This window comes from Phyllostomus discolor, chromosome 6 (genome assembly GCF_004126475.2).
Source record: "Phyllostomus discolor isolate MPI-MPIP mPhyDis1 chromosome 6, mPhyDis1.pri.v3, whole genome shotgun sequence".
NCBI lineage: Eukaryota > Metazoa > Chordata > Mammalia > Chiroptera > Phyllostomidae > Phyllostomus > Phyllostomus discolor.
In genome coordinates this window covers 147,036,734-147,054,457 of record NC_040908.2, presented here as the reverse complement: position 1 = coordinate 147,054,457, position 17,724 = coordinate 147,036,734, and the positions used below count along the sequence as shown (strand labels likewise).

Below are 17,724 nucleotides of genomic sequence, written 5' to 3'. Positions count from 1 at the left end.
AAAGCGGGAGGGGCTTGGCAGAAAGTCTAGGAGAGAAGTGGAGTGCTTGAGTTTGGCCCCCTCCTCCACTCTCTTGTCCCCCTGATTCACAATCCAAACGCCGGCCCTGGTGTTCGGCTGCAGTAGACTTGGAAGAGAGTTGTGAACGCTCCTGGACGGCGGGAAGGGAGGGACACACAGTGGCTTTTCCTTGAAAATTTCCTTTAAGTCGTCACCTCATGAGACTAACGTTAGGACCCCTTCTTTCAGGATCTCTGCTCCCACCTCCCGCCCGCTCCCTCGCTCTCTAGCTCTCCTTCTCTCTTTCCCCCTCCTCCACCATTATCCCAGCCGCAGCAGCAGACTCTCGGCCTCCAGCCCCGCCTCCGCCGCGAAGGGGATTCACCCTCAGGGGAGTGAAATCCACACAGTGAGCCGCCCCTCTAAGAGATCATTGGTTTAGCCTCTGTTCTTCTCGGCTGATGATTGGTGAGTCGCCCCGGGTTATTTGCATGCCAGTGGCTGCGAGGTACCCAGCTGTACAGGCGGCCCTCGCCTAGCAGAAGTTTGCCCGGCGCTCTCTTGCCGGCTGGTCCCGGACTCGCGCCGCCCCGGGAGCCGCCTCCTTCTGCCGCCGCCGCCGCCGCCGCCGCCGCCCTGTTCTCTCCGGATTCCTTGTCTGCGGAGGACAGACGCTCTGCTTGCGGGAAGTTGAGGTGGTCAAGAGGGAGTGCTGAGGAGCAGGGGCTGGGGGCCATTCCAGTGACAGGTTTGCTCACAGACGCGCGGCCGCCACTAATCTCCCACCTTCCCGCGGCGGCCGGTCAGGCGGGCAATGCGGCTGCCGAGTCCCGCAGCATCGAAAGGAAGGAAGGCGCCCCAGAGAGCCTAGAGCTTGTTTCTGTGCACTTGGGGAAGGGAGCATGGAGTTGTGAGCGCCCCTCACTCGGCGAGGCCGCCCCCGGCAGGCTCCCCATGGCCGGGACGTACAGCTCCACTTTGAAGACTCTGGAGGACTTGACCTTGGACTCCGGGTATGGGGCCGGGGACTCGTGCCGCTCGCTCAGCCTCTCTTCCTCCAAGTCCAACTCGCAGGCGCTCAACTCTTCGGCGCAGCAGCACCGCGGGGCGGCCTGGTGGTGCTACTCCGGCTCCATGAACAGCCGCCACAACAGCTGGGACACGGTGAATACGGTGCTACCCGAGGACCCCGAAGTGGCCGACCTCTTCTCGCGCTGCCCGCGCCTCCCCGAGCTGGAGGAGTTTCCCTGGACCGAGGGAGACGTGGCCCGGGTGCTTCGCAAAGGCTCCGGCGGCCGGCGATTGCCCGTCTTCTCCGCGGAGGCGGTGAGGCGCCTGGCGGGGCTCCTCCGAAGGGCGCTCATCCGCGTGGCCCGCGAGGCGCAGCGTCTAAGCGTGTTACACGCTAAGTGTACCCGCTTCGAGGTGCAGAGCGCCGTGCGCCTGGTGCACAGTTGGGCGCTGGCCGAGAGCTGCACGTTGGCCGCGGTCAAGGCGCTGTCCCTGTATAGCATGAGCGCCGGCGACGGGCTGCGCCGAGGCAAGTCGGCGCGCTGCGGCCTCACCTTCTCCGTGGGCCGCTTTTTCCGCTGGATGGTGGACACCCGCATTTCCGTGCGCATCCACGAGTACGCGGCCATCTCTCTCACGGCGTGCATGGAGAACCTGGTGGAGGAGATCCGGGCCAGGGTGCTGGCCAGCCAGAGCCCCGAAGGCGGAGGAGCTGGAGGAGGGGAGGTGTCCGCGGAGGCCCTGGAGATGGTCATCAACAACGACGCGGAACTCTGGGGCGTCCTGCAACCCTACGAGCATCTCATCTGCGGCAAGAACGCCAATGGTAAGCGCGTGGGCCACACCGATGGGAGAGAAACAGAATGGGAGAGAAATCCTGCCCTGGCCTGCCCAGGGGGTGATTTTTTTTTTTTTTTTTTTTTTTTTTTTGGAGGAAGGTGGTGGGTGTACCAGAACCTGAGAGAAAGCGTTTGATCTGTGGATGGAGGAGTTCATTAAGTGGCTCTTGCCCAAGATTGTTCTTCTGGCGACAGACTTTTGGAGGGTAGAGTCATGGTCGATCTCCACCCTGTTCTGCGTGTCATTGTCACTTTCTGGGGGCTGTTCACTGGTGGAACCTCTTGACCAAGCCATTTCTGAACCTCTCTTGAAGTGAAGCTTACTGCCCTGTGCTCTTTGCCTTACTTGAGAGGATCTATAGTTGGCACCTTTCCCTACAGCTGGGCACATTGACTGTGGTTCTGTCCCTTGTGTTTCTCCAGCCTAATAGCAGCAGCCAAGGGATTCAAACTCTTAAGACCTGAGCCAAGTGGGATGGGAGGAAGGGAGCAGGAAGCCCAGGACAGGTGCTACCTCTCTGGGCTTTACTGGGTTGGAGGATGCCCCTCAGACCCTTTCCTGGAAGATGGCTAGGTAGTGGTGGCTTCTTAACGCTATGTGCCCAGGGTGATGGAACTGGGTGATTCCTGAATCCTCTTGCCAGGAAAAGGATCACTTACTGGTTCCCAGGGCCTGCCTTTCCAAGGTGTCACCAACCAACTGTGTTGTATTAAATGCACAACTTTATGGGCTTTCCTGACAGAAACCAGGGAAAAGGTATGGGAGGGATGGGCAATTGCATGGTGTCAAGCCTGGGAAAGAAACCACTGGGTAGTTGAATTTCTCTGACGGATGACATGGCTTTGTGTAAAGGGCAGAAGGAAAGCACTTGACCTTCTCCCTAGAAAGGTTAGGGTGTGACACCCGTTCAACATCAAACTGCCTATCATACTCCAATTTCAGGAGTCAGCAAACCATAAATTATTTAGAATGGTACTATGGCTAGACATCCTGGCAATCTGATTGGAAGGCCATTTGGGGGGCAGCATTCAGTGGCAAATAAGTCAATGGAAGACTTATTTAGTCAGTGGAAGAGGTCAGGTGGGTACTGGAAAGGCATAGAGGGAGTCAAATGTAAACATGGTTTAACATGATCATAATAGTTAAAATTTAAAGTTAGCACTTAATGTTTCCGTCTCTGCTCTTAGCACTGTATATGTTAACTCAGATAATACTAGCAACCCTATTGGGTAGGTATCTATAGTATTATCCCCACTGGGGAATCATCTTAGTATCCCCAGATGGGGAAACTAAGGTACCCAGCAGTTAAGTAATTTGGCCAAGATTACACAGACATTAAATGACAGAGCTGGAATTTAAACCCAGGCAGCCTCCAGAGTTGAAGCATGAGTTTAGCCACTGGAGAAAAGCAAATAGCTTTGTTTTTATTAGACCCAATTCCAAGGAGAGCAGCTGACTTCTTAGACCTCATTCTAAAGACAGTCTGTATGTATTAGCATGGCTGACTTTGACTTTCATTGGTTTTATTTTTAATTCTGGCACAACCAAAGGAGATGCCTGGAATGGAAGAGCATTTGCCTATTAATTTTCCTTCTCTGAGGTCAGAGTTGAGGTGCGTCCAGAATCTCAGCTGATGATGTCACAGCTGATAATTGTGCTTTGCCCTCCAGGTTTGTGGCATCAACACCGGGAACAAGAGTTCCAGGAGAGGAAGTGGAGGGCGGGGGGGATTTCCATCCAGCGGTCATAGTCTGGGGGAAGAGTTCTGAACTTTTGGTGGAGGGGAGGCCCAGACAGAAGTCAAAGAAGTAAAGACTCCTGGGAGAAAAGATGGAGGCCCCAGCCCTGTAAACCAAACTAGAATAAAGGTGGACTGATAAGTGCCAAGCAAACAAAGCAAAACAAAAACATACCCTTCAAAAACAACCCTGCAGGTTGAGGAACATCTCTGGTTTTCTAGCTACAAATTGAAACCAGTCAGAGCAGTTGCTTCTCTCTGAAAATGCAGAGTGGGCAGGAAATGCTAGAACATAGGTGGCTTCCACTAAACAGCCATTTCTTATCTAGGGTCCTCACTCCTTGGGATTTTCTTTACATGGGACGTTGACCCCATGATTTGGCCTCTTTCCTATCCCTCTCCCCTACCCCAAGCAATTCTCCTTAAGCCGTGAGAGTCAAGACAGCAGGACTCTCTGTGGCAGACGGCGATGCTCCCGGGATGTTCAGAGCAAGCATCTTCCCCTGGGCATTCCCTGGTCTCTAAGGAACTCCCTGCCAAGTGAGGTGACCATTCACTTCCACTTAGTGACATGGATGCTCATTTTTTATACATGAAAACCTGGAGGTGGCCTCTGTAAACAATAACTAGGCTGATTTATGAAGTCTCTATAGACTTAAAGTGAAAGGAATGTTTAGAAACAGAGCCATGAATTACTTATGCCTGAAAGCTGACTTCAGAGGGAGGCATAAACTGCTTAGGAAAGAAGTGGAGAGATCCAAACCTTCCTTATACTAAAATAAGCCCAAGGCCAGCAAGGTTACCGTTTACACAGCTGAAGATCAAGTAGGAAGTGGCTACACATGGGAGGGAGAGTGCTGGTTCTTATTCTAGTCCTGCTGGTCTTCCCTTCAAATTATATATTTATTGTTGTTATGCCTACTAATTATATAGCATGGGCACATGCATTTGACTCAGCTATACAAGGCTCTTAAACTTTTAATGTCTTCCAACCAGGAATTTAAGGGCCCTAATCCATGTATTCCTGTCCATTACTCAGAGTACTGGGCAAACATGGTTTTGCTCAGCCCAAGATGGATAATAAAAGTTCTGTAGTGTTTATAAAACATGATCTCATAGAGCAGCAGGAGTTATATATCACTTGCTCATTTGGTATTGATGTTCCTGTTCCCAGGACAGTATCATTAAGTGATGGTATCTTTGTGGCTTCCTTATGGGAGGTGGAGAAACCACTTTAATGGAGCAGTATTCATAAACATGGAGCTGGCAGAAAATAGAAACTTCTCTCATTCTCTCTCTTTCTCTTTCTCCATTTCTCTCTCTCTTTCGCCTCTTTTCCCCACCCCCGCCCCATCCCTGTATATGAGTTTGATTCTGGGTACCACTTCTGGGTTTCTCCTTGGCCGTTTTCTTAGTAAACTTTTATGAGTTCCCATGGCGTTTGAGAAAATTCTCTTCACTCCTGAGACTCTAAGTTAAATGACAGGCTTTGGGCGAGAATATTCTCACTCCAGAGCAGTAACCGGGATGTCCGTTTGGGTCGCTTTGTCATAGTGGGAAGGAGTGCAGACTTTGGACTCACGGGGAAGGTTTGAAGCTCACCTCTGCCATTTACAGGAGTGACCTGGGGCAAATGTCTTAACCATTCTAAGCCTCAATTTTGTTACCTGTAAAATGGGAGATAATGACGGCACCCAACTCAAGGTTTGTTTGAGGGTTAGGTGAGATCATCAATTTAAAGATCTTAGCACATACTAAATGCTCAATAAGTAATAGCATTTCACTCAACAAACATTTATGGAGCTCTGACCCTGTGCCCACTACTGTTAAAAGTGTTGCGGGTTAAGTGATGAAGGGAGAGGCAGGGTTCTCCTCTCACGAAGCTTACAAACTAGTGGAGGAGACAAGAAAAAATAAATAGGGATATACTCTTAGCAGTAAGTGTTATTTTTTAAAAAAAGGCAAAGTAATGGGATTTATGTGACTGGGGCTAATTTAATGTCAGCCAAGGAAGGCCTCTCTGAAGTTTCATTAGCAATAGGCAATATTTCAAGACTACTGCTATCTGAAGGACCTCTGGGCAAAAAATAGGGACTGAGGACTTCTCTGAATTACTCAGTTATCAGCTGAAGCAAGTCCTCGCAAACGTTGCAGCCCAGAAATAAAAGGGCCACATCCATAGGGGAGATGGAAACTCTTCTCGTCATAGGACTCATGTAGCGAGGGGATTACGGGATGGATTGCCACTGAGATCATCCACTGAAGGACCAGAGGTTAATGGAGCTGCTAGTTGCTATTTAATCAGCTTCCACACCTGGGTAGTCTGAGGAAGGAGGGCAGCTTCCCATCTCTGACTGTTTTATTGAAGCCAAGGGAGCTGGTAAAACTGAAACAAAGCAGGCTCTGGAAATGAAAACTTATTTTTCCCCCCTAGAATGTCTGAGAAATGCAACCGAGCCTTAAGTACTTAGAGGAACAAGGCAGAGTTCTGCTTCCTCCAGAGCGCTTTAGCTGACCCCCCACCCCCAACGAGCAGAGCCACCATCCTCGGTGTCTCCTCGGTGTCTCCTCGGCATCTAGAGCTCACGCTGGGATCATTTCCTGCTGTGTCTGTCTCTCCCGTCCAACTGTGAGCTGCCAGGCATCGTGTCTCCCCTGTGCCCCACACTGCGTCGGGCACAGTGGGCACGCCATAGCTGTTTGCCAGGCAACTGATCGATGCTCCCATGCAAAATGCTTAATTGCAGAAATTTAATTTGAAACCCCTTGACCCTTAGGAAGAACCTTCTCCCTTTTCTACTCTGGCAGGGAATTTCAAGTTCTCCATGGATAGAGGCAGTGTTTGGGGTTGGGGGTACCCAAACCATAGGGACATCATTCAGCCTTTTGATACCCTAATTTCGAGCGGGGTTCCCTGGGCCAGCAGCGATGCGTAAATGTAAATGGGAGGTATGTCAGGGTAAGGGATCCCTTCAGCATAAGATGTCCAGAGTGGGGTTTCAGAGCAGAAGTCAAGTAGGCAAGTGGCAAAGCCACAGCAGGATTGAGTTGAAAATCCAAGCCAGTCAGTTCTCCTACGAATAGCAACACCGACCCCCCGTTGCTCACAGAGCGGCCCCAGAGGGCAGTCTCTGTTGATGACTGTTGCTCCTGAGGGTTGCGTCTGGTCTGTGTTCCAGTCTACCTGCCCCCGATCAGAAAACAGAACTAAGGCAGTCAACTGCGGAGACCTGCTGGGATGCGTAAACAACACCCAAGGGTCTGAAACGAGCCCGAGACACTTTGCTACTAATCCCAGTTGGTTCTCATCCCACCTCACCGTCAGGATCTAACTCGTGAGGTTTGGACAGTGGGCGGATGCTTTGGCTGCTGTTTTCACACTTCTGCGGCTATAATAACAGGTCTGACCTTTGTGCAACACCTTAGACTTCTAATCATCTTTGCTCTCGCCAGGTTCCCACAAAAATCCAGTGAGACTGGATTGCCCTCTCACGGAAGGGTCTTGGAGAGCCCAGGCCAGGCCAAGCTCATATTGCTCAAGCCCCAGGCCTGTGCTTTTTTTGTGAAGAATCATAAGAAACACGGTAGTGAGGAGCAGGTTGGCATTTGGCTCTCTTCCAGTGGCAACGAGGGTCAGCGACAGCAGTACTTATTACAGATCTTGTTTGTTAATGGCTGGCTGTGTCCAAGCATTTGACATCCAGTAGGCCAGGGAAACTTCAAAACCACAGTGAAGACCGGGCACCAAAACCCGGGCATCAAGGCCCAGGCATGGATCTTCCTCCAAAGGATGCTCTGTTGCTCTTTAAGTGTTGCTTGCTGGCTGACCCAGAATGTGCCCTGTAGGTGCCACTGATTTTAAGGATCCATTATGACTGCTCCCAGAGTAGGGGGCAGGGAGCTCTGCCTCCCAGGGAGGGCCTTACAAGTGTCAGCTGCTGTGGGATCAATACGCCTGGCTGAATGGGAAAGCTGCAGACTCTACTGTGATCATCTACCTGAGGTGGGAGCCAACTCTGCAAAGGGGGTCACAGCAGGAAAGCACCCCCCCCACCGGAGCCACTGCTCTTGGGAGCGCTTGCTCTGGAGTTGGCAGAAAAGCCCTTATGAAGGGGACTTTGCTGTCCTCAGAGTCCACTGCAGTGTCAGGCCACTGGTGAAACCTCCATGCAGCAGCACAGGGAGAGAAGAAATCATTATAGCGAGTGCAGAAATGCTTCGGCTTTGAGGTCTGAGTTGGTTCCCAAATTGCAAGTCTCTTGAAGCAAGTCGCTCCAGGTCTCCATTTCTCCACCATAAAACAAGGGGCCAGGCAGTCATGCTTGGTGCATGCCCAGTGCTCCGGGATGCTGGAGCTGTTGCTGGTTCAGGGTGCAGAGCTAACACTGAGAGTGTGACTCCTGGCTGCCTCTCTCTCGAGCTGTGTGACCCTGGGCAGGTGGTTTAACTTCTGTGCCCGAGTGTCTTCCACTACAACGAGATTTCTCAGCTTCGTCACTACCGACTTTTCGGACGGGATCATTTTTGTTGTGGGCCTGCCCTGTGCATTGTAGGATGTGTAGTAGATACCAACAGCATCCCTCCCTCCTCTTCTGCCTGTCACAACAATCAAAAGTGTCTCCAGACATTGTCACATGTGTTCTGCGGGGGCAAAATCACCTCTGGTTGAAAAGCACTGCTCTGTAGTAGGACTGGAAAGAATATCCAACTCGTGGGTTGGTTGTGAGGATTTAATGAGAGTCTCTGTAAGGGACTTTGCACGGTGCCTGGCATGTACAGTATTAATTCTAATTATTGCTGTGTTTTTGCAAACTTGTGTTGGATGCACTGGTCACATTTGCTTTTATCAAAGCAGGAGTCTCTAGTGCAAGGGAAGATCGTGACCCAAATCCCAGGGTGATAAGTAAGTATTAGTCACAAGGCTCTCCTTGGTGACTAATAGGTAGGAGGAAGTTATAGAATTTGGAAAGAGCAACCTGCTCCTTTATGGCTCCATTGCCCCCACGAAGAAGTGGGCCGGCGCTGGGCACCGAGATCGGGCCCCTCCCTTCGAGCCTGTGCCCGCCCCTGCCAGGATCATAGCAGTGGTGCGAACTTGAAGCTCCAGGCCCCAGGGAGCAATTGTGGATGGATATCGGACCCCTCTTGTTGCAGCTGCCAAGTCCCGAGCCTCGGGACAGCAGGTGTTCTGTGTTTGGCTGGCTTGTCATATAAACAGACTTTGTGGTTGTCTTGCTTGTTTTTAAAAAGGCCTAAATGGTTTTGCAACTTCGGCTGTATATTTGGAGCTGCGTGCCGAATTGGGAGGAGAAGCTGAAGAAACACGGCCCAAGTGAGCCTGAGAAATGCCACGCTGGCCACGTTAATCAACTGCTTACCCTGCACCAGCTACATCCAAGGCAATGGCGACAGTCTGGAGGAGGACAGGAACAGATCTTGCCTGTCAAGGCGTTTACACTCTACTAGGGAAAGCAAAGCACATATCGTACGTGGTTCCTTAACAAGGAAGTCTGTGGTAGCTGCATTCAGGTGACAGGGACAATGCTGACAACCTCCACCTCCTCCTCACACTGCCCTTCATGGGCGCTTTTCATGAGCTATTTTATTTCAACTTCCTCGAGCCTCTCTGTCTGGTAGAGATAATGTCCATCCCACAGATGAGGACCTTGGAGCTTTTGGTGACTGGGGAGCTCAGAGGAGAGAGAGGAACCGTGGGTGGGCCGGTGGGAGGGGCCAGAGCGCTCTGGGGAGGATGCAGTTTGAGCGCAGCGGGATGCAGGCAGGCAGCGCTATGACAGGGCAGGGGCGAGGGTGCAGAGAGCATGGAGGCTTCCAGAACGAGGCGAGCAGTGTGAGCAAGGACCTGGAAGCCAGAGTATGTGTTTTGGAAAAACAGCAAGTAACCCTGTTGGCCTGGAAGGTTCAGACGTTTAACAAGGAGGCGCAGGGCAGATAAGACAGTAAAAAAGGAAAACTTTCCCACATCTTTTGTCCAGATGTTATGAAGCCTGCCAGAGTGCAGAGAGAGGGTTTTCCAAAACTTATTTTTATAATTCAGAAATTTAGTTTGTCTGCTCCCCAGCTCATCGTAACCACAGTCCCAGACCTCCCATCACCCCCCTTGTTGATTGAAAGCTTGACCTCAGAAATGCCCTCTGTCCTCGCAACACCAGTCCTCTGTCCTTGCAACACCAGCAAGGATAGGAGACTTGAACCGAGCAAACTCGGGCTGAGAGGGCATGACGAACAAGCCTTCGATCCACTTTGCTTCTTCTGTTGAATTTGGCTTCTGACTTGGCATTTCTTCCGTGGCCCTGAACGCAGCATCTCAGGCCAATGCAATCAATCCCAGTACGGAACGAAGCTCAGGGCTGACAAACTCATTACATGAGGCTATTGAGTTGACTCTTGCCAAAGCAGGATTCTCGAACACGGAGCTGGAAGGGAACATAAAGCAGGGAATGATAAGAGGGTCCCAGAACTCTCTGTGGGCATAACTCTGACTTGATATGCTCAGTTTCCAGTGTAGAGTTTTAGGAACATCATTGCTCAGGTCTCAGAGAGGTTTAGTCACTTTCTAATTTGGGGTGAAAGCGTTTCCAGAGGATTGGCAATAAAGATTTCAGTCGTGTTAGATGTTGGACACTGTGGAACCGCCTTATAGCTCAGTGCCGTCTGGACGGGACTTCCACCATCCAGCTGAATTCCACGGCCAGTAATCAAACGTGACAGGTTATCAATGGCTTAGCTTGTCATTTGGGTGTTAGTCCTTTTCTTCTCTCTAGTGTGATAAAGGAATTTTCTCGTCACTTGAAAAAGAGAAATCTCAAACATTTTGCAAAAACACATCGATAGTCATCATTTGGGGCCTACTGTTTGCTTTCTCAAAGTGAGCCGAGGTTGAGGGGCGAGGTCGGGCCCACAGTGGAAAGAAAACTTGAACAGGAAAGCGCAGATACCGCAGATACGAGGGTGGGGGTGGGGGGTTTAGATTGGATCACAAAGAATCTAAACAGGCCTTTCAGGGCAGGAAAATCATCCTTAAAATCGAGGCCAAGCTTTTGTTGAAAACGTTAAGGGTTGTTTTTTTTTTTTTTGGTCTGTGTCTTTTCAAATATGAAAATCAGTACTTGCTGTGCGGAGAGCTGCTGATAAACCCAAGCCGAGGCTCCCACCCTGGACGGAGGATCTGTGCACAGGCATCCAGGACCGTGGAGTTCAGAGGGCGAAGGGTCTGGGCCCAGAACTTCTGGCCCGGAGCTTGGCCTCTCCGTGACCTGGAGTGAATAACTCCGTCTTCTTGGCTCTCTGCTGCTTTAGCTGTGGTGTGAAGAGGATGGACCAGATTCTCCAAGGGCCCTCCTGTCTCCGCTCGTGTTTCTAGACCCCACACGGCCACTGTGAAATCATTTGCCTAGTAGAGTCCAGCCCCGTGATTAGTTATCCTCGGGGAAGAAACAACCCAGAAAGAGCTGGATGTGTTCTCCGGAGACCTGGCCGAGTCGCAGGGCTAAACGCCATCCCTTTTGTATCGGGATTAACTGTGATTATTGTATTTAGGGCTTTTCTTCCCCGCCCCCCGAAGGATGAGCTCTGTCTGCTTCGGGCCGACCCACCACTGCAGCACTCGACAGCTGCGTCCGGGCCCTGTCAGGCCTGCTCTGCGGTGCCATTGGCTTCGAGGTGACTTCATACCGCCGGTGTTTGAAGCCCGCCTACCCAGACTCGGGTATTTATAGCAGGGGAGCAGCTCGGGGTGAAAAAAAATTTAAATATGCTACACCCTTCTTTATACTGTGTGGGACAGAGACAGGCATTGTGAGGAATTTAGAAGGCAGGGCTGTATAATCCAGCAGGATATTTTTAAATGCTGTTTGTTGCAGTTGGCAGGGCCAGTTTTTCAGAGAGGAGGGAACTGAGAGTGAGTGAGGATGACAGGCTGCCAGGAACTCTGAAGCCGGAGACGTGGAGCTCCGCGGTGCACAGGCTGCGAACCCCCAGTGCTCCACGGTCACCAAGTGGGAGCCGGGCTCGGGGAAGCCGTCCTGAGAGGCTAGGTAAATGAGGCCGCTCGTCATCCCTCTTCCCCATGACGCATCGACCCCATGAGTCCCCAAGTTGAAAATTAAGAAAACATTCTGAAACATGCAGCCGAAAAGAGTTGTTTTTGTGAAAACCAGGGGCCTGGTGCTGCTGCTCTGTACTCATCTCAGCAGCTGGGCCACTGAGGTTGCACGCGGGGACGCCATTGGGAAGGCAGGCACTGCGAGGAGCGGGCAGGCCAGAATTGTGTTGGGACGCAATTCAGTAGCAGGTGAGATGGCCTCCGAAAAGGCATCTCGTGACCCCTACCTGTCCGGGGGATGCGTGTACAGTATCCTGGGAAAGGCTGGTGTGTCTTCCACCACGTTGGTCTTTGAGAAGACAGATGGTGGGTACAGCAGGAAGTTCTGGAGATTAGGAACAGGGAGGAGGCCAAGAGTTTAGTTTGGGGTACATCCACTTGTCCATTCAGCAAATATTTGAGGACTTGCTATGTCCCGGGCACTGTTCCAGGTGTCGGTGATAGATCAGTGAGTAAAAGGCCTGAAGGAGGAGAGGGTGCAAGCTGGAGGGATCACAGTGAGGCCAGCCCGGCTGCAGGAGGCAGAGCTGGGCAGAGGAAACCACCGGTGCCTGGTGGGTTCAGAAACGCCAGCATGGCTGGGGGGGCGCAAGTGTGGGGGTGCAGCAGGTGTAGTAGGAGATGCGACTGGAGAGGGAATGGAGGGGTGACTAGTGCAGGGGAGGCACTCATTGATGATTCTGTGGTACTTTGGCTTTAATCCTGAGTTCTGTTGGGGGCCCCTGGAGGGCCTTCAGCACAGAAGTGACCTGATCAGATCTGCACCCTCTCCGCGGTGTTGGAACTGGACTGGAGCAGAGTGTGGAATTGGGGCGACCACTTGGGAGTACGGAATTGGATATGGGGTGACCCCGGAGTGTGCGGTAGGTAGTCCAAGTGAGAGAGTGCGGAAGCTTGGACCAGGGTGTCGACGGCTTGCACATGAGAGGACTGAGAGAGGAATCGGGGTGACATGGAGAGTTATTGTGGTCGGAGCAACTACAAGAGTAAGTGGCCATCGACTGAGATGGGAGCAGCCATGGAACGAAGAAGCAGGACTGAGCCAGAGATCTGAGTGTGGTGCTGGTGGCTTGTCTCAAACTGAGTATGTAGAGACGTCCAGTAAGAGGCTGGCCCCCGGATCTCCTCGACTGGGAGGAAAGGGCCCCTTGAACGTGCTTAGTCTTAGGATGGATTGAAACATCGCCCTCCTTTGTCCTGCCCCAGGGTAGCCACCATCCAGCAGGGCTGCACAGGGCCTCGGGCAGTAGAGAGTACATTTTCAGTCTTATAATTCTTGGGTTGACGGTCTTAAGAGACTCTGAGTATTGCTTTCTAGCTTCTTCACGGGCAGCCAACAGCCTTTAATGAAGATCATGAAGTCTGTGGTTTCCTGTTATTAGTACAGGGTCTGTTTAATTAGGTCCAGTTGTTCTATGGCCCCCTGGGACTTTGTGCGTGTGTCCTTCAGTTCTGGAAAAATGAGGCTCCTTTTTCAGGCAGCTTTGGATTCCTAGAGGTCAAGTCTAGGTCAGAAGTTTAGCCAGAAGGAGAACCTTCTTGGGTGCTTTGAGAAGGCCCAGGGGCCTGGAGTAGTCTCAGAGAGGCTTCAGGAGGATCTGAGGGCCTGGTGACAGCTCGTCCTCCTCGGGACGGGGACAGTAACACAGGGTGGCCCGGAGATGGAATATGAGAGTCAGCACTGCCTGTCTGCCAGCTAGTCAGTCTCCGAACCTCGGTTTGCTTCTTCTGTTTAATGGGCGTATGGTGGTTCCTGTCTCCCAGAGATGTTTCAGTGACTCTTGACCCTGGATTCACGTTGCAATAACCTAGGGAGCTTGAAGGAAAAAAAGTGTGTGTGTGTGTGTGTGTGTGAGAGAGAAATTCTGATCTAAGTGGCCTGGAGCAGGCCCAGACCATGTGGGTAGAGTTCCCGGGAGCGTCTGGTACGCAGGGAGTGCCCAGACACTAGCTGTTACTAGTGGTAAAACAATCATTGTTCTCATTTGATTGAGTGCGCCTTTCTGCTCCACCCAGGATAGTGACTTTCCTTCACTTCACAGCTGTGCTGCTTTGGCTCACTCATCTGGAGGGAGCATGAAAGAACACCCAGGAGAAGCTTGGGTTGTTAGGTTTGCATGGAAAGGGCAAAGAAAGATCGAGAATGGTGGTGGCCCTACATAATTTTACTTATCCCATTGGCAAATTCTGTGGGTACTACTAATTCCATCTTGAAGAGGAGAAAACTGAGGCACAGAGAGGTTAAGTAACTTACTCAAGGTCACACTGCTAAGAAGAGGTAGAGACTGTAATCCAACCTCATTCCAGAGTCTCACTCCAGAGTCTCCACTTTATCCAGCCATGCGATATCCCCTCCCCAGCCAGAGAAACCAAGAAATCTGAATTCTCAATGCTGATCCCTAGTACATACCCACCCACGAGCCTTTACAGAGTACAAGGCACATGCCGTGTGCTTCACATGTATGATGCCATATAACTCGTATCATTGCCTGGTGAAGTATGCAATCTTCCTATTCCCGTTTTACAGTTGCAGCAACTGGGGCTCAGAGAACCCCAGGCAGCATTGCCGATAAATGACACAGCAGGATTCCAGCCAAGGTCTGTGGAGTTCCACAGTCCTCATTCGGCCTGCTGCCTCTGTCCTCCCCTGCCTCCATCCCCTGGAGTGGCCTGGGTGGGGATGAAGCATATGCAGTGATTTCCTGAGCAAAGAAATGAATGGGTTGGCCCGAGAGGGTGAGAGGAGCTGAAGCCAGTCCATCCCTCGCTGCTTCCGAACAAGCGAGCCATTTAGGGGCCTTAAAATAGTAACATCGCTCAGTGGGGCGGCCGACCTGACGGGCCTGCGGGTTGTGGCGTGGGTATTTGTTTCTCAGCATGTTTAAAGATAATCCTGTGACGCTGCTTTTCTGCTGGTGTGAATGAAATAACCTCCGAGAGACTGTGTCGGCTGCTTAAAATAGTTCAAGAGGAAGAGCGTTGGGGAGGTGTTAGCTCCTTGAGTCTATTTCCTCTCCATTTATAACACCTTGCAGAGCGCTGGGCCTCTCCTTGTTTACCCTTCTGGCTCTTCCTTTCCACCTTGGTTTAGCCCTTATGTCATCATGAGCCAAGGGGGTTTGTCCCCAGAAACAGTGATAACCTGTTCTAGGTAATTGGAGGCTCTCTGCACATTCAATTTTGTCTTTTAGAAGTAGAAAAAAAGAATGAGGTGAGGCCGTTTGTTTTAGAGTGGGCCATGTCTCTTTTGCAGCTGCAAAGGTTCCAAGACTGTAGCAATGATGTTTGCTCTGGACGGGAAATTTATTATTTTATTCATTCCCACTGAAGCCTGTTCCGGGAAGTATGAGTTTTCTTACAACCTTCATTGTGTGGTGCCCTGGTGACCTAACATGAGTAAGGGGAGTTGCTTTGTTTATTACTGCAGCCACTAGCCATGTGAAGCTATTTAAATTTAGATTTAATAACATTCCATAAGGTTAAAAGAAGCATTTCCTTTGTCACACAAGTCACATTTCTAGTGCTCACTCATCACATGAGGCAGGCGCCTCTCCTATTGGACAATGCAGACAGGGAACTCCGTCATCACAGACAGCTCGATGGGACACACGGCCGCTAGAATAGGTCAGCAGGCGGTCACTGGGGGCCAGCTTTCTGGGTTTTCATAGATCTCAAAATCTTAACCGTTCCCCATGCTCTCTAAAGGGCCTCTGTTTGCTGAAACGAAAAGATTCATGGAAGTGGAGATGAAGGCCATTGATTCTTGTGGCTCTAACCTCTGGCCCCTTAACACGAGGTCAGGATTTATGATTCCCCAGCTTTACAGCCCAGGGCGAGTCACTTAGCCTTTCTGAAGTTGTTTTCTTATCAGTGAATGGTCATCTAAAAATATCTCACAGGGATTTTGTGAGGATTCAACAAAAGGATGAAATATGTATGAAACACTTTGCAGAAAGCTTGGCCACATAGTAAGAACTTCCATGCGTTACCACGTTTTCTCTGCATTTTCTCATTTGAGCCATACAATATCCTCTGGGAGGTTGACACTGTTGCTATTTTCAAGATGATGAAACAGACTTCCGGGAGTGTTGTTTCTACTATCGCTGCCCGCTGAGTAGTACTTGAACTTGAGTTCTGCTTTTTTCCTCCAACGCTGTCCTTTCCTCCTGAGCTGTCGATGGGCCGCTTATCGTAAGTCAGAGGGTGTTTGTTTCTCTGAACTAGGAACTCTTGTGAGCTCACTTTCATTCAGGAACTGCCTGTTCCTTCCAGCAGGCTCTCTGTCTGAAGCTAACCTGACAGTGGCCACTTAGAGAGCTGCCACCAGCAGAGCCACTGCCACAATCTGTGGCTCCTTGGAACTTGAAGTTTACCCAAGAGGTTAAGGTTTTTAATGCTTCCCATGCCCTGTGGTCCTTTCTCATCCTTTGCTATGAGAAATGAGCCCAAGAGAACTCTCAGTGGGATCCTGGCAGAAGGGGCGGGGCTTGGAAAGAAGAGTAGGACCACAAGGGGCCTCTCGGGTGGAGTCTGAAAGGATAGGATATTACTGGGGAGCTGAGTTCAAACCCTGAGTCCACTATTCACTGCCCCAGATCATACAGCTAGCTATTTAACCTTTCTGGGCCTCAATTTGCCCATCTGTGAAATGGGGATAACATTAGAACTTGCCCAGCATTGTAGTTGTAAGGATTAAATGAGAGGATGTTAAAAAAAAAGGCACTCAGCTCAGTGCCAGCATATAGCAACCACCGGATAGAAACTGTGGTTGCCATTCTCGTCAGCCTGGCTTCTAGGCAATGGCGTTGGGTGTGTTTCCACTTTCATGTGTTGTTTGCATTTTCTACTTGATGATGTATGTATTTTCTGCCTTGTCAAAAGAAGTGATTCAGAGGGTATTAGCCCTTCCAGTGAACGTCTAAGTTAAATTTATGTATCACGGGCCTCCATGTGGTCTTCCTCCTCCCTCCCTCCCTCCGTCCTTTCCTTCCTTACTTTTTTTTCTTTTGAGGATGATAGGGGTAAAAAGCGTGATTCTGTGCAGTTGTCATTGTAGTGCCTGACCAGGTAAACTCCAGGCTGTTCCCCTCCTGCTGGTCTGGGCCGTGTGACCGGCACCACCCGTCGGTGTAATCAGAGCTGGTTGTTTCTGTAGGATTAATTTGTGGTGTGAAAGGCCCAAAGAGTTGAGTTGAGCAATTGCCACTCATTTGCCCGTACCCAGAAAGTGCTAAGTCTGCCACTTCCAATGAAATCCAAATAGCTTGGAGCTATTGGGTTGGCCAAAAAGTCTGTTTAGCTTTTTCCGTAAAATAAAAGGCACATTTTTTTTCATTTTCAGAAATAACTCTATTGATCTGGCCATTTTGAGTGTGACAGCTGTCTCCTGCATGGTAGAACATTGATTGTTCTCAGTTCATGTCTTGATTTGATCACTGTGAACCTCAACTGGTCTGCCTGATGGTAGAGCATCATCCAGTGAGAAATCTCCAGCACGAAACTTCACAAACCACTTCTGACACATTTGATCAGTCACGGCACCTTCTCCATACACTACGGAAATCTTTTTTTTGCATTTCAGCTGTGTTTTTTCCTTTCTTGAAATAATAAAGCATAGCATGCCAAAAATATTATGTATCGTCTTTCATCTTTTATATTAAAATGGCTCCACAAAAATTCACCAAGTGAATTTTGATAAGTTTTTTGTAATGCATGCTTATATGGCAGCTGTCACAATATAATCTAGCAAAACTGTTTTTGAATGATGTTAAAAACAACTAAGTGCCACTAGAGCCATCTTGCAGAAAAAAAACAAACGTACTTTTTGGCCAATCCAGTATTTGTAGGGAATCCAGCCATTTTCATCACAATTGTTACAGAGATGGGCTCCCCCGCCCCCGGGAGATGGGCTTAAATTAGGGGACTCCCAAGGCCTTTGAGAAATGGTGACATCCCTACTTCCCTTCTGCAGATAGGTCTCCTGAGCGGGGCACCACTCTCAAATAGGAGA

At 50.3% G+C, this 17,724-nt stretch overlaps 1 protein-coding gene across 1 annotated transcript in view; it reads left to right on the top strand.

Moving 5' to 3' along the window:
• Positions 1 to 536: 536 nt before the first annotated feature.
• Positions 537 to 17,724, top strand: part of ABTB2 (ankyrin repeat and BTB domain containing 2) — a 171,447-nt gene continuing 154,259 nt past the window's right edge. Inside the window, exon 1 of the mRNA XM_028516232.2 lies at positions 537 to 1,837. Coding sequence (XP_028372033.1) covers positions 955 to 1,837 — 883 coding nt within the window. The 5' untranslated portion in view covers positions 537 to 954. The remainder of the gene's footprint in view (positions 1,838 to 17,724) is intronic.